General features: G+C 47.2%; 1 protein-coding gene across 8 annotated transcripts in view; it reads right to left on the reverse strand.

Moving 5' to 3' along the window:
- The window catches only part of KCNAB2 (potassium voltage-gated channel subfamily A regulatory beta subunit 2), a 137,329-nt gene that overhangs the window by 44,740 nt on the left and 76,373 nt on the right, over window positions 1-16,216 (reverse strand). The window contains exon 1 of one of the 8 annotated variants that reach the window (XM_061600958.1): window positions 903-1,502. The exons of the other annotated variants lie outside the window; for them this stretch is intronic. Coding sequence (XP_061456942.1) covers window positions 903-1,108 — 206 coding nt within the window. The 5' untranslated portion in view covers window positions 1,109-1,502. Of the gene's footprint in view, window positions 1-902; window positions 1,503-16,216 lie in introns of those variants that run through there. 8 annotated transcript variants of the gene reach the window in all.

Genomic DNA, 16,216 nt, shown 5'->3' on the forward strand with positions numbered 1-16,216 from the left:
TCAGCCCCTTCCACAGAGTCCCACCAAGTGGCCTCACAGTTGCCAATCTACAAGCAAGGGAAGCGCCAAATTCTGCAAAGAAAAGTTGAATTCTGCTTATAGCTTAGACGCAGAGTGGCTGCTTCACACGCAAAAGCTCCCAGGTCCAGTCCCTGGCCTCTGTGAGCAGGGCTGGGAAATGCACTTCTCTGAAACCCTGCCAGTCAGTGCATACAATACTGACCTGGATCGAGAAGGATTTTCAGAAGGGCCGTAGCTCCATGGCAGAGCACCTGCTTTGCATGTAGAACGCCCCAAGTTCAATCCAGGCAGGGCTGGGAATGTTCCCTGTCTGAGACCCTGAAGAGTTGCTGCCAGTCAGTGTAGACAGCATTGATCTAGATGGACCAATGGTCTCACTCAGTAGAAAGCCGTTTCCTATGTTCCTATGAGCAATAATCTGATGTCGCAAAAGGCAGTCTCTGAACATTCCTAAACCTACTTTCACAGCCATGAGGGATAGAAACTTGCTTTGCTTTTTAAAGTGAAAGCAAAAAACCATGTTCCATTATGCCTGTGCATTTAAGAATACTTACAACTGGTCACTGTCCCTTCTCCCTTTTTTAACAGTAAAAGCAGCCCCGGAGGCCCAGTCTGGCACATGACAGGGAAGAAACTCCCGGAAATCATCCCACCAAAGCAGCTATTTGCCCCTGAAGGTGGTATCTGAAATTGCCATTTTCAGATGAGAGAATCCGACTCCATCCTGCACCGCTGATCTGATTGAGACCACAGACCTCTTTTTGCTGTAACCCCCCCTTTAAAAGCACATGCTTAATGTGGCACATAGTTTGGCCTTCCCAGGAACACCCAGCGCAGCCTTCTCTCTTCCAGGGTGCACAGGGTGTCCCTTCTCCTCATACCTGTATTTCATGCCAGGCTGTTTCACGCTGGAGTCGCTGGAGGATGGGGCGTTATGCGTGGAGAGCTGCCCCAAGCTGCGGGCAACCATCGCCACGGTCCGGAACCGGCCTCGCATGCTGGGGCTATTGGCATTCTGCCGGTTGAGTCGGTCCTCTGCGGTCCGGCTCTTGATGTTGTGGTCTGAGCATACGAACGACACTTGCATGCTGCACTCTGCTGGTATCTCCTCCTGGACTTAGTGGCGCCCCTTGTCTTCACCCCCAATGCTTCGTCACCTGTTCTCCTCTGGGGTATGTCAACAGAGGAAGAAAGTCTCCCGCAGAAACCTTCTCCCCAAGACTTGGATTTCCCCGGCACAGCTGCTCGGAACAACAGGATAGTCTTCCAGAACAAAACAAAAAAAGGGCAAAAAATGAACCCAACAGCCATCAGCCCATCCGCGAGCATCAAAAGACAAGAGGTTCAGGTTGACTGGCATTTAAATTGCAGCCATCCCCCTTCCTCTTTTTCTGACTCGGTTTCTTAGTTTGGCTGTGGGGAGGCTTTGGACATCCCTCTGGGAGCTTCTGCAGGTGAGGGATCCTCGGTGCTGGATTTCAGTTTAAATTGGGATCCACAACTGTCATCTCCTGGGAGGATGATTCCTCTGCTGCACGTCTCCTGGGACCCAGGAGCTGCGTTACTGAGACTTTGATGGATCCAGGAGGAGCAAATCTCTCTTGAGAGTCATCCTGATTCAGAGCAGGGGGGGGGGAGGCGAGAGATGGGGAGGGACTCTCATTTGCTCTCTTTCAGATCTCAGAGTCAGTCTACTCGCCTGCTGGATGCGGTACTGGGTTTCAGAAGCAATGAAGCAGGCGCGACTAGGCTTCCTTTGATTTTGCTGAGAGTCCAAAGTCTGTCAAGAGGTCAACGAACCGTGCAGAGAACCCAGTTTGGCCATTCCTTGGCAACAAAGGGATGAAGACTTTTATTCGGAGTCAGTCCTTTGGCACAAATGCCATGGTCGGGCACAGCTGCTTCCTAGTTCAGCATGCTACCGCCCGACTACGAAAGCATTCCCCACCTCCAGACACCCTCGCCCTGCGGTCAACCCTCCCATCTGCTCCTTGGCCGGTTCCCCCTCCCCACTCCTGCACATTTTAGCCAGCCAGCGCTACAAAACGAGGGAGATCCCATCACCTCACAGTGTTCCCTGCCAAGCAGCCTCTTTCAAACAGAATCACAAGAAAGGAAGACTTGGAATCTTTCATTAGCCACGGGGAAAATCCAAACGGAATGCATTAACTAGGGATGAAAGGATCTGTTAGCTTTGCTTCTCTCAGTTCCCCATTTTTCCAACCTTAAATTCAGCATTTTAGTGCAAATTCTTCAGTATACTGGTGCAAATGTCTCCTAATCAACACATTTTTTTGTGTGCAGTTTTAACTAATGTACACATCTTTGCAAGCAATTTCTCCTAATACGATGCATTTTTGCCTGTGACTTCACTAATATATTCATTTTCATGCACACTTTCGTCTAATATATGCATTCTTGTAAAAGTTGTTTGGTTGGAGAGCTCCATCGCGGAATTTGGGTAACGGCCAATTTCGACAGATGGCTGTGTCTGACTTCTCATGTTGTTTCAGGAATTGCAAATCTTAAATATGGACTGAACTGAATTTCATCCCCATCTGTGACGTTAGCCCAAGGGTTACATGGGAACATAGGAAACTGCCCTTCTCCCAAGTCAGATGAATTGGTCCATCTAGCAGATCAGTGTCTGCAGCGACTGGCAACATCGCTCCAGGGCTTCAGGCAGGGATCTCTCCCAGCCTTACTTGGAGATGTGTGGGACTCAACTTGGGACCTTTTCTGTGCTCTACCACTGAGCTACGGCAGTCCCAAGTCTGCTAGGGGCTCCAAACCAAAAGATGTGAAGTTCATATTTGGAGTGTGAGGTCTGTTTCTGCAAAGTCTAAGAAATAAGTGGGAATGGCCTTAGCAAAGTGGTAAAGTATGCCAGATGCAACCCATTACGTCTCTGGTATAATATGGAGTCCAATGGTATCACTGTGCAAAGGCACAGGCTTGAAAGTTTATCCATAGCAAATGTACTAGGCCCAAGGTTGAGTCTTAAGGGCATTACTAACTGGGAGAAGGCACTAGAAGAAGGGGCTGTCAGTAAATTATAAAAGATTGCTGGATCTGAAAACTGAGGAACCTATCTTGAAGAAAAGGTGGGAGAGAGACATCTCAGAAGAGATGTGATAAAAAAATCTGAGGATCGATCAAAACGAGCTTTCTTTATCAATTCATGAATCTCTGTATAAACTAATTCTAAGATGGTACCTGACACCAGAATGCTTAAATAAAATGCAGGCTGTTAATCATTTCAACTGTTGGAAGTGTCACATATGTGTTGGAACGCCATTCTTAAACTTATGTGGTGGGACTGCCCTGTGATCTCCACGTATTGGTCTCAGATAGTTCCATTCATTGCAGATGTAATGGGTCACCCCCTAAGACCAGCTCTGCCAGTGATAACCTTCCAGATTTTTCCAGATGAGATTCCGGACTATTGTAAATCATTGGTGCTTATAATGATTGTGGCTGAAAATTAATGCGGCTGAAAGCACCTTGAACAGCTCCTTGAAAGTTTGGACTGAAACCAGAGCGAATTCTGCCCCACTGACATGGAGCCAACAGCCGGTACTGCTGTCACGTACGGTGTGTATTGGCCCACAGGGGTGACGTGTGAAGCATTTGGATTTGGAGGCTTGCATGCAGACAGCAGTCTCCCTCTGCAGTGGTCTTTTAGCGCGTGGATGGGTAAGCCCAGCCTGGTTGCTTGTTCTGCCTCCCCACCTCTCCAAGCAAATTTTTCTGCCACCCCCTAACACCCCACTGATTTTGGCAGCAGCGGTAACAAGTTTAAAAAGAAATGAAGGTGACATAATTATAGTATGTGTGGTAAGGTTTGGTTGTTATGTGCCTTCAAGTCGATCACAACTTCTGGCGACCCTATGAATCAGCAACCTCCAAGAGCATCTGTCATGAACCACCCTGTTTAGATCTTGTAAGTTCAGGTCTGCGGCTTCCTTTATGGAATCAATCCATCTCTTGTTTGGCCTTCCTCTTTTTCTACTCCCTTCTGTTTTTCCCAGCATTATGGTCTTTTCTAGTGAATCATTATGCCTCCAAAGTATGATAACCTCAGTTTCATCAGTTTAGCTTCTAGTGACAGTTCTGGTTTAATGTGTTCTAACACCCAATTATTTGTCTTTTGGTTACTCTTGGTAACCCTACTCCTTAAATTTTCCTTTAATTTCTCTAATCTTTTGGAATAGGGCTCTTGTCCTACTTTTTTGTTGTCCTCTTCTATTTCTGTACAATAACTATTGTAATAGTTTTCTTTGTCCCAACGTACTAGTCGCTGTATAGTTGCATTTAGGATTCTGACCATGTTTTTGTCTCCTTTTGCTTTTGCTTTCCTTCTCTCTTTAACCATTTTAAGAGTTTCTTCAGTCATCCATTGAGGTCCTTCTCTCTTTTTAACTAGAGGTATTGTCTTTTTGCATTCTTCCCTGATCACGTCTCTGACTTCAGTCCATAGTTCTTCTGGTTCTCTGTCAACTAAGTTTAAAGCCTCAAACCTGTTCCTTATTTGATGTTCATATTCTTCTGGGATGTTATTTAAATTGTATTTTGGCATTATGATTGCTTTGTTGTTCTTCTTTAGTTTTACTCCGATTTTCGATATGACCAGTTCACGATCTGTACCGCAGTCTGCTCCTGGTCTTGTTTTCGTAGAAAGTATGGAACTTCTCCATCTTCTGCTACCAATTATATAATCAACTTGATTCCTATATTGACCATTTGTTGATGTCCACGTGTACAGTCATCTTTTCGGTTGCTCAAAAGATGTGTTTGCAAGAAGCCCCATTTCCCCACAATTCCTAGTTCTTCTCTGTTCCCTACTTTTGCATTCCAGTCCCCCATGATTATCATCATATCTTGTTTTGGTGTGTGATCAATTTCCTCCTGTACTTCTGCGTAAAATCTCTCCAGTCCTTCTTCTTCTGTGTTTGATGTTGCAGCGTAGACTTGGATGATGGTTATGTTAATAGGTTTCCGGTTTAATCTCATTGATATCACTCGCTCAGACCTTGCGTTGTAGCTCCTAATTGCTTTTGCTACATCACTTCTCACTATTAAAGCAACCCCGTTTCTTCTTGATTTCTCATATCCTGCATAAAATATTTTGTAGTTGCCTGATTGAAAATGTCCCATTCCCCTCCATTTTAGTTCACTCACGCCAAGTATTGTAATGATGAGACGTTCCATTTCTTGCTTGACAATTTCTAACTTCAATTTCCCTGGTTCATGCTTCTCACGTTCCATGTTCCTATTGTGTGCGTCGTACAACTCCAGACTCTCCTTTCACATCTGTGCGCATCAGCCTCTGGGCTTCCTTTCGGTTTTGATCCAGCTGCATCATTAGTCACGAGGATTTCCAACCTTGGATCAGGATTGCCTTCCCTGCTTCATAGTTTATCAGCCTGCCAACCCTGCCCCCATTGTGCACAAACGGAGTCCAGCTTTCTTTGGGTGTTTGAGATGCAGCCTTGCTCTGGGAAGGGCTGTGGCTAGAGGCACCCTCAGGATCTCCAGTCAGGGCTTGCAATGTTCCTGCCTGACACCCAGGAGAGCCACTGCCAGTCTGGGCAGACGATACTGGGCTAGACAGAGCAGTGCCTGACTCGGAATGAGGCAGCTTCCTATGTTTGGGAGTGCACCCTAGCCTGGGAGTCCACAGTTCATGGTGTTGCCTGGAGAAGTCAGCATCTCATTGGTTGCTGTTGTTGTTTTAAGAAGCTTTTGATCAGTATTGCCCAAGTTTCTGATAGCAGATGCACACTTAAAAATAAAATAAAATTGCAAGTACACTTCCCCCTTACACCCAAGTACAGCAAACGTGGCACAAAGGCTAGAGTGCTGGGGAGAATGAAGTTGAAATTGACATCCAACTGCAAAACTCTCTGATCTCTTAGCCTAAACCTACCTCACAGAGTTGTTGTGGGGATAAAATGTGTGTTGGGGGGGGGAAGGAGCCACATGAACCACCTTGAGCAACTGACAGAAAAGGTAGGATATAAGAGCTTGGAAAAGTTACTTTTTTGAACTACAACTCCCATCAGCCCAATCCAGTGGCCATGCTGGCTGGGGCTGATGGGAGTTGTAGTTCAAAAAAAGTAACTTTTCCAAGCTCTGGTTATAATTAAGAATCATAACAGTGAGAATTTCCCAGTTCTTCTTCCTATCCCCCCCATTTCTTTAAGAGTCAGTTCTGGGCATGATTCCTGCAGAGTTGCAACAGGCAGCCTCCTCTGAGGTTGACATATGCCGTATCACTTCTGTAGTGAGAGTGCATGACATGGAATTACCAATCCCCCATCTGAGGCTGACTGGAATGAAGCATGCTCAAAGCAGTAACTCATGCAGACGCACAATGGGCAACCTCCTCTGAGAGCTGTTCTGTTGCAGGGTTCTGCTGATGTTGTTTTTACCTGCTACTGTGGCAATAATTTTTGGATATGTTGCTGCTGTTGTTAATGCTTGTAATAAAACTCTATAACCCTGAAAGGTCTTTTTTAATTTGCTGTAAACCACTTTGAGTTTTTAAATGAAATAGTGGTATACAAATATAGTTATAAAATATAAATATAGTTATAAAATATAAATGAATAAATATTAAGTGGACATGTTGTGGATTGCATTGGGGACTTTCTGCATGCAAAGTGGATGCAGAAGTGTCAGGAACTTTGCTGCTAATAGAACTTGCTTCACTCCAGCCTTTCCCTTTTTGCTAAATAAAACCCCCCTTCAGAAAACAGGAAGCTGCCTGTCCTTTAACACTTGAAATGTATATTTTTAAGGCCCACCTTATTCTTGTGATTGCAATTTGTTTCAAACTGCTTTTAATGTTGTATTTTAGATTGTTGTAGCCTGCTTTGGACCTTTGGGTAATCAATCAAATAACATTAATAATAAAAATGAGAAGGCAGCTCTTTGGGTTCAGGTTTGGACCAGATATTTTCTGCTTGGGATATCCCCCATGCAGTGACATGGAATGTAATTTATCTATTTATTAAATTTATATCCCACCCTTTTCCCCAGAAGGAGCCCAGGGCGGCAAACAAAAACGCTAAACCTCTAAAACATCTTAAGAACAAAAGACTTTCAAATATACTAAACCAAAGCATCTTTAAAAACATATTATTGATCTAGTGGTTCGGGAGGTTGTACACATGCCCTGGAATTCACCCCCACCCCATCTGAACTCTTCCAGTCTGGGTCCATTAGTTCCCCCCACCAAAGTGAATGTTGAGCTGCACCCCTTTTTTGTGGGGGTGGGGAGGACCACCACTAGCCTCTGGATTTTGCTTTGCCACTGGGGATGGTCTTGATGAGCTTCCAGCTCCCTGCCTGACTTTGCAAGTTCAGAGAGAAATTAATAATATATCAGCCCTTATTAGGCTGAGAGTAACTCAACACTCTCCTAAACATTCTTCGATCTGTCAAAACGAATAAACAGAGTCGCTTGAAATATTCATGGTCCCTCTACGCCAGGGTCTGGAATGGCATGCAATATTCATGGAACGCCAGCTGCTCTTGTCCTCCGAAGTCGATCCGCTGGCTCGGCGGGGCATTCTTCCTCTCAGGTTTCTCTCGCACATGGCCAAGGGGGGGGGGAAATATCACCGGTGCTAGCCTACAGGATGATGGCTTGCTGAACAATCCCTCCCCGACATGGGCGCCCAAGGACGGAAATGACACAGCTTTGAAATCTTTGCATCCCAGGGAGAGTCTGGCATTTGGCGTCCCTGCCCTCACGAAAGGTTTTGCTATCAGGAAGTGCGGCTGGAGGGTGCACGGGTGCTGGTGGTGGAGACATGCAAAACATTTTTTACAAATAGGAACAGTAAGTTTTGAGTAGGAGTCATAGAATCGTACAGTTGGAAGGGGCCTATAAGGCCATCAAGTCCAACCCCTTGCTCAATGCAGGAATCCAACTTAAAACATCCTGGCTCTCCAGCTGCCTCTTGGATGCCTCCAGGGTTGGAGAGCCAGAAGCAGGATGAACCAGGGGATCCAAAGTTCAGCAATGCACTTACAAATTATTAGTTAGTAATTTTATTATTTATTTATTATTTAATTTCCTCCCAGCAGGAGCCCAGGTGCATGCTGGTTTACAGAATAACAATAAAAAACACTAGGGCCCTGCCCTGAGGCACTTACAATCTGCAGTGCAATGCAGAGATACCTGTGGAAGGAGCAGAAGGAGGAAGCAGCAGTGGGGGGGGGGAGTGTGTTGCCCATTCAGTTACAAGCACTTTGACTCACTTTTTGGCAGAAGCAAGGAGAGAAATCAAGGGAAAGGGATCAAGAAATATAAGTAGCCACAATACAAGGATAAAAAGGAGCATTTTTGTTGCAGTGCAACGGGCACCACCCATGTGCTTATTTTATTTATTATTTACTTTATTTATTAGATTTATATCCCACCCTTTCTCCCAGCAGGAGCCCATGTGCATAGAGCTTGGAGACAGTAGAGCTTACAGCTGGAAGTGTGTTGATGGCAGGCACTGTCCAGAGCAGTCCCAAGGACCAGCCTCCCGGGCGATCACAGGAAGGATGGGTCATTTCTAAGAAACCCTCACCCCCATGCACACAACTACTCCAATTCCTGCTGAATGCCATGTTGGTACAGGAGATCCCATGGGTCCTGTTTTTGAGAGTGGGCAACGCTCACAGGGAAAGCCTGGCCCATCAAGTCAGGGGCAGCCAATGCAGTGTCCTCCAGACATCATTGGACTCCAAATCTCAGTCAGGAATCCACAGGAAGCCTCCAAGGTGCCTAGAGCCTGCAGGACCTTGGAGAGCGCCCGAGATCCTGCTGAAGCAATGTCACTAGCTGTTGTCTCTGCAACTTCTTGGATTCAACTGAAGCCTTATACATGCCGACTGGACCTGTAGTGCAGTAAACTCTGCCTCCCCCGAGGAGCTGGCTGGCCTTATTTTGCAACCTTTGGTTTCCTGCAGGGTTGAGGAGACAACGGTACCCTGGGAGGCTCCTACTCTGAATCAGAGGAGGATGGTAGAGCTGTCCTCTAGCTAGCAGGGTTTTGAAGAAAGTCCTGGCAGTTTGTCCCTCAAGAATGGAGCCTTACTCTTCTCTGAGCCCTCTGTCGCACAGGGCAAGGTTATGGGCGGTGGGTCATGATGCCACCAGAAATATGTTTTAGCCATTCTCCCCACTCATGAGGACTAGAACCTCGTAAGACACAAATTACCAAAGTGCACAAAAAAATCCACCCAATGCCCAGCACACATACAGGCCTGATAAGATGCTTTGCATCCGAGGAAGCTCATCTACCCCTCTCACAGCAGGACAGATAAACCTTCAAAGACAGGGAAAAAGAAAGATGATTTGTTTGCCCACAAAACCCCCAATTCTATTCAGGCCCTGGCTGATTCTTTACTCACCTTGCCATTAATAACAAAGGGCCTTGCTGAACAAGATCTCTGATCCAGATGGGTAGAAGGCGGAAAGCTTTGTTAACAAGCAGCCATAGTTTATCTTGGATCTTTAATAACTAAAGTAGGAGCAGTCCTTCGGCCCTTTCTATTTAAGGATGCTATCGTGCTACCCATAATAAGCTCGATGGGAGACGTCTGTCTGAGGCGCAGCACAAAAACATCTGAGGTAACTGCAGTGCCTGCTCTCGAGACCAAGTTCCACTCACAGAAAATTCAAGCTAGAAGCATTTTTTAAAAAGTGTAACTTTCCAAAAGACCCAGTGCTCTTCAACATTTTTATTAATGACTTGGATGAGGAGGTGCAGGGAACGCCTATTCAATTTGTGGATGATACAAAATTGGGAGGGTTAGCTAATACCCTGGAAGACAGAAACAAACTTCAAAGGGATCTTGATAGGCTGGAGCACTGGGCTGAAAACAACAGAATGAAATTTAGCAGGGATAAGTGCAAAGTTCTACACCTAGGAAAAAGAAACCAAATGCACAGTTATAAGATGGGGGATTCTTGGCTCAGCAATATAACATGTGAGAAGGATCTTGGAATTGTTGCTGATCACAGCTGAACATGAGCCAACAGTGTGATATGGCTGCAAAAAAGTCAAATGCTGTTAATGCTGCATTAACAGAAGTATAGTTTTCAAACTGTGTGAAGTATTAGTTCCCCTCTGTTCGGCACTGGTTAGGCCTTATCTTAAGTACTGCATCTAGTTCTGGACCCTGCATTTTAAGAAGGATGCAGACAAACTGGAACGGATTCAGAGGAGGGCAAATGAGGATGATCAAGGGGCTGGAAACAAAGCCTTAAGAGGAAAGACTGAAAGAACTGGACATGTTTAGCCTTGAGGAGAGATGACTGAGGGGAGATACATTAGCACTCTTCAAGTACTTGAAAGATTGCTTGCCACACAGAGAAGGGCCAGGATCTCTTCTCGATCATCCCAGAGTGCAGAACACAGAATAATGGGCTCAAGATGAAGGAAGCCAGATTTTGAATGAAGATCAGGAAATACTTCCTAACTCTTAGAGAGGTATGACAATGGAACCAATGACCGGAGGAGGTGGTGGGCTCTCCGATACTGGAGGCCTTCAAGAGGCAGCTGGACAACCATCTGTCCGGTGTGCTTTAAGTTGGATTCCTGCACTGAGCAGGGGGTTGGACTCGATGGTCTTAGAGGCACCTCCCAATTGTACAAATCTATCTATCTATCTATCTATATCTATCTATCTATCTATCTATCTATCTATCTATCTATCTATCTATCTATCTATCTGCTGGGGGTGGGTGGGAGATAACAAAGTATGAGGATGGTTAATTAACCCTTTCTCCCTGTGCCACTGTGGTGCTAGGTCACATGAACCATGCATTCCACACTTTTAAAAGTTGCAATTATTTTGCACCCAGGAAATCTAGATTTTTCATCAAGAAAGCACTGTGAATGCCCAAATGATAAACGCGTGCATAGCTTTCCTCGCTTTGCATAATTTATTCTAATTGCAGTTGTCACAGAGCAATCAATATGAGAGGATCCCATATTTGACACTTCCCTTTCAGTAGGAGTAGCCCTCATAGTATTCACACAAACAGATCTCTACAGTCAAGGTCCTTCCTCCCCCCCCCCCACGTACATTACACATTTCTGAAAACCTGAGCAATCCCACGTCCTCAGTTCTTACACTTCCCACCCAGGCAGTTTCCCCCAATCTAAGCAGCCCACCAAAATTGCTGCTATCTGCACACCCATCCCACTGCCAGGGCCCTGATCCAGTTGTGCCCCACACCTTAGTGAGAGATCTAATCAGGGGCCTCCTGAATCTTGCTAAGTCTGCCTCAAAGCCAATGTACTTCGGACTTCAACTACCACCACCCCTGTCTATTGGGACTGCTGTGCATTGTGGTTCACAGCATCCAGAGGGCACCGTGTCGGGTGTCCATGCTCTCTAACTTAATACCAGCGCAAGAGGCCACCTTGGTTTCTTTTCGTTTTAGCTGACCCTGCCTGTATGACCAGCTATGGAATGGCTGCGCTCCAACAAGGGGGAACATTCTAATTGACTGATGATTGATTGATGATCAGGCAGGACCTGAGGAACTGGCTCTCCCCTGCACACACGCAATCTTTTTTTGGAGAGATGCTGTTCTTGCAGTCCTGCAGGATAAACAGCTCCATGTGACTGAGAGACCATCTGAAGGATACGGTTGGCCACTATACATTCAATCACACCACGTGCTGATGTGTATGGAGGAAGAGGCTGCCACCTAGTGGCCCTTTGATGGCAGCCCACTGCCGAGATGCAAAACGCGCAGGCGGGGAGTTTCTGTTGTCGACCAAGATGCTACGATCGCACCCTCACGTTTAACTTCTGCAACTTAAGTCTATCCCTGAGTGGACTGATCCAGACTAAATGCTGCCTCCAGATTCCTTAGCATTTCCCTGGTGTGTGAAGCATGCATTGAAAAAGGGGAAATGAAGAACCTCAGTGAATCAGAATGGAAGTCCATCAAGATCAGGTGTGGGGAACCTGCAGGATAGGGCCCTTTCATTTTATGCGGAAGGCTAATAAAATATGGAGTGCTAGGAAATCCCCCCCCCCCAAATCAGAGTGGTCTGATGGAAGGCAAAGCAGAATGAGGAGGGCGAAAGGCTAGCACATGGGTCTTGCACGTGCATTTTACCTCCACCCCCATGGGCCAAATAGCCCCTTAACATTCTTCTCACCTCCCCGCGCCCTCCACACTAGCTGTTGCTCCCTCCTCAGCCCTTGACCATTCCCTGGGATCTCTCCTTTCCCATCCCAATCCATGGAAGCCGCTCACTCATACCTACAACCATTCCTTCGCCCACTTTGGCCCTGCCCACCACTGACATGTGGCCCCCAGGAGACTGCCCTGGATGGGAATGTGGCTCTCAGCCAGAAGAAGGTTCCTCCACCCCTGCTCTGCTGGCTCCCTGGAGAATGACGCGTTTGCTTACCTATACTTCATGCCGGTCTTTTGTGCCGTGCAGTCGTCCAGGGACAGCCCGTGCATCCGGAGGAATTCCTCCCTGATCCTGGCCTGAGCTGCCACCCGGACATCCCTGAGCCTCTGCAGTTCCACCGTGTCCGTCTGCTGGATCTGATGCAGCCCCCACTCCGAGTGGCACCGACTGACGATGCTGCGGAGGCTCCCACTGTACGCCATGGACAGCATGATGCTGCCTGACGGGGGGATCTGTGGACGCCCCAGGCAGGCGTTAAAGGGAATCGCCCTCGGGTAACAGGCCTACCTTCCTGTCCAAAAGACCAACTAGACAACCACAAAGTAACCGCCGCCGATATCGCAAACCTGGGCCCTTCTCCTCTCCTGGCCAGCCTCTAATGAAAAACAGGGGCACCCGGCAAAGGCGTCATCTTGACTAAGCCGCCATCCTCTGTTGGTGGCAGAGTATGCATGCTTCAGACCCACACAGGGCTCATGATCAGATGGGGAAGAAAACAAGTTAACTCCGGCCACGTGCAAATATGAATGGAGTTGTATGCAGCAGATCCGAGGCAGGCCCGCCAATGCTTTACTACAGGGGTGGGGAACATCTCTGGATGCTGCAAGACTACAGGTGATGCTGGGTACAAGGGCTGATGGGAGTTGGGGAGGGGCAAGGAGAAGGTCCCAGGTCCAATGGCATCGCCAGGCAGGGCTGGGAGAGACTCCTGCCTGAAGCGTACACAGAACTGAGCTGGATGAACCAGTGGTCTGACTCAGTAGAAGGCTGATTCCTCTGCTCCCAGCGACATCCGGAGAGTCCCAGACTGAGGAAGGGTGCCCTAAACTATCACCCCACAAACCCAACAGGCAAAAACACAGATAACTGGGTGCAAATGCAGAACTGCAGGCACAAGTGGCATTTTCCTCAATGGGAAAGGATGCCCCTTGCACACAGTGGTCCCCACTGCAGTTAATTCCCCAGCATCCCCAGGGAGAGCTGGAAAAGACCCCTGTCTGAAGCCCTGGAGCGTTGCTACTAGTCGGTGAAGGCAATCCTGACAGTTAGATGGAAGAGCGGTCTGACTCTGCGTGAGGTTGCGTCCTGGGTCCCTACACATAACGATCTGTTGACTGGCTACTCTGAAGTGTGTCAGAGCTTGGAAAAGTTATTTTTTTGAACTACAACTCCCATCAGCCCAATCTAGTGGCCATGCTGGCTGGGGCTGATGGGAGTTGTAGTTTTAAAAAAGTAACTTTTCTAAGCTGTAGACAGAATGTTGGAAATGGGCTTTTCTACATATCCAGACAAAAGGGTCATGGAGTTTTATTGGCAGAGGAGGAAATGATTCGCCAACAGATTAACTGCTGTAAACCGCCCAGAGAGCTTCGGCTATGGGGCAGTATATAAATAAATAAATAAGCAGGGTTGCCAACTGACCAAAAACAACCACCACCACCTGGCCTGGTAGTGTTCGCAGATCAAGCAGCTGTTATAGGCATAAGAGCCAAGGGAGATTAAAAAGTTGGCAACCGCAATTGCCGTTGGTGGATACAGGTGCAGCGCTGGTCCTGCTTTTGAAAAGTTGGCCCCGTCTCCCTGACCGGGGATATGTGCACGTGCCAATGTGTTCACCACAACTGCAGTGCCCTCCAGAAGTTGCTGCACTGCAACTCCCACCATCTTTGACCACCAACCGTGGCGAGTATGGGAGCTGGTTGCCCAACAGCATCAGGAGGGCGCCAGGTTGGCTACCCCTGGTGTTTACATTTGTAGACAGCGAAAGAAATCCACCATTATTTCTGAGCTTGCATACTCTCTGACCAAGAGCAGCTGTTTGGGCACAGAGATTTCTGCCTACATCCCGAGCAGGTTTGCCACACTGACAAGGCATCCTTCCGAGGAAGGAGAACATTTTAAAAACTCAGGCCTTCTGACCCAGCCAAGGGCTGCCACCTTCAGACAGTGCCACACCAGACGCCCAGGAGAATCACCACTGTGTTCTTAACAAGCTGAGATCCACCTCTGGAAGGTCAGGAAAGAGCTGCGTCCTCAAAACCAGGAGACAGAAGAGAAGGAACAAAAATACAGACAATAAAAGAAGAGGAAGGCCCTGCAGAAAACAAGCAAAAAAGTGCCAGCTGCCTACAGCATTTGCAGTTGATACATTTGGCTGCATTTCAATTGCAGGGAATCTTAGGGTGGAAATCCATAAAGGATCCTGGATGTCGCGATGGCCGCTAGCTCAGAGAGCTATTCGCTATGGGCGGTTTAAAAATGAAATAAATAAATAAAATAAATAAAATAAATAAAAGGAGACCATGAGGCAAATGCATGGAGCAGGCGAGGCCTATCCTGGCCTGGCATCAGCATGTGGCATCCTTGAGACATTCTTGGATCCCACCACCAGGGCTGGGACCCATCACTGGGGTGAGATCTGTCCTGCTCTCCAACTTAACCGTGCTTTAATTCAACTCCTGATCAGGACTGGCTCCTCCATTAGACAAAGCGAGGCAGCAGAATTCAGGCACAGCGAAAGAGCAATGAAATGCTAGACACTGAATAGGTTGTTGTATCTTTACTGCCAGGGAGGAGAAGGGCTTGTGGGTTTTTCTGCCTCTGGTGCCAAAATAATTTGGCCAGCCTTGGGTATTATACATCTTGGTTGGCGGAGGCAGGGGAGTTAGGACAGTGGCGGCTGCTTCCCCTTGCAAAAGGTCTTGGGGTGGCCCTGCTCGTGATGCCACATCATTCTGGGACATTGTGGGAAATTAAAATGGCACTCCTGAAAGTGCCAGTGGGCGAGGGGGAGAGTCTGGGAGCTGCCATTTTAACTTCTCATAGCACCCCTGATTATTTATTTACTTATTTATTTATTAGATTTATTAGACGCCCATCTTGCAGGTTGACCCGCCACTCTGGGCGACCTACAGTAAGAAAATATATAGTACACTCAATATAAAAACATATACAGAAAGGTTACAATCACAACTAATAACTTTCAAACCTGATAAAACCTAGCCCACTTATCAACTACATTTATTCTCCACCATTCCTCCAAGAAGATTATTTATTTTTATCCTTACAACAACCCTGTGAGGTAGGTTAGGTTGAAAGAAAGCAAGGAAAGACTGGTCTAAGGTCACCCAGTGAGCTTCATGCTTAGAAGGGATTTGAATACTGGTCTTGCAGGCCCTGGTCTAATTCTCTAATTCGGGGGTGGTGAACCTCAGGCCTGGGGGGCAAATACTCCCCCCGGTCTCACTATCTGGCCCTCAGGACTCTCCAAGGCAATGCCCCCCCTCACTGGCCCTGCTCCTCACGTTCTTCTCCCTGGCTTGGATGTGTCTTTGAACTGCGATGATGCCTATGGCTTGCCTGGCTGAAGGATGCGGGCAGAAACCCCGGGCTCTTGTGGGCCTTGGAAGTAGCCTGCTGTACAAAAGGGCAAGAGTTATACCCATTTCTGCCTCTGGCATTCAGCCCCCAGAAAACTGCCCATGAGGGAATGTAAACCTCAGGCCAGAAAAGGTTCTTCATCCCTACGCTAACCATTGCACCACACTGCCTGCTGTTGCCCATCACGGCTGCCATGTTAAAGATCAGCAGGATGTAGGAATGGAGACTCCCAAAAGGAGCTTTGCGAAGAGCAAACATGACAAAAAAAAAAATACAGGTGCACAAATGGCTCTTGTCCCACTATGTAACGAGAATCAGTCTCTTTATCAAGGGATTTCCTTGATTTGAGAAACTGCTTTGGGGCAATT

This window comes from Rhineura floridana, chromosome 18 (assembly GCF_030035675.1).
Source record: "Rhineura floridana isolate rRhiFlo1 chromosome 18, rRhiFlo1.hap2, whole genome shotgun sequence".
In the NCBI taxonomy this organism is placed as follows: domain Eukaryota; kingdom Metazoa; phylum Chordata; class Lepidosauria; order Squamata; family Rhineuridae; genus Rhineura; species Rhineura floridana.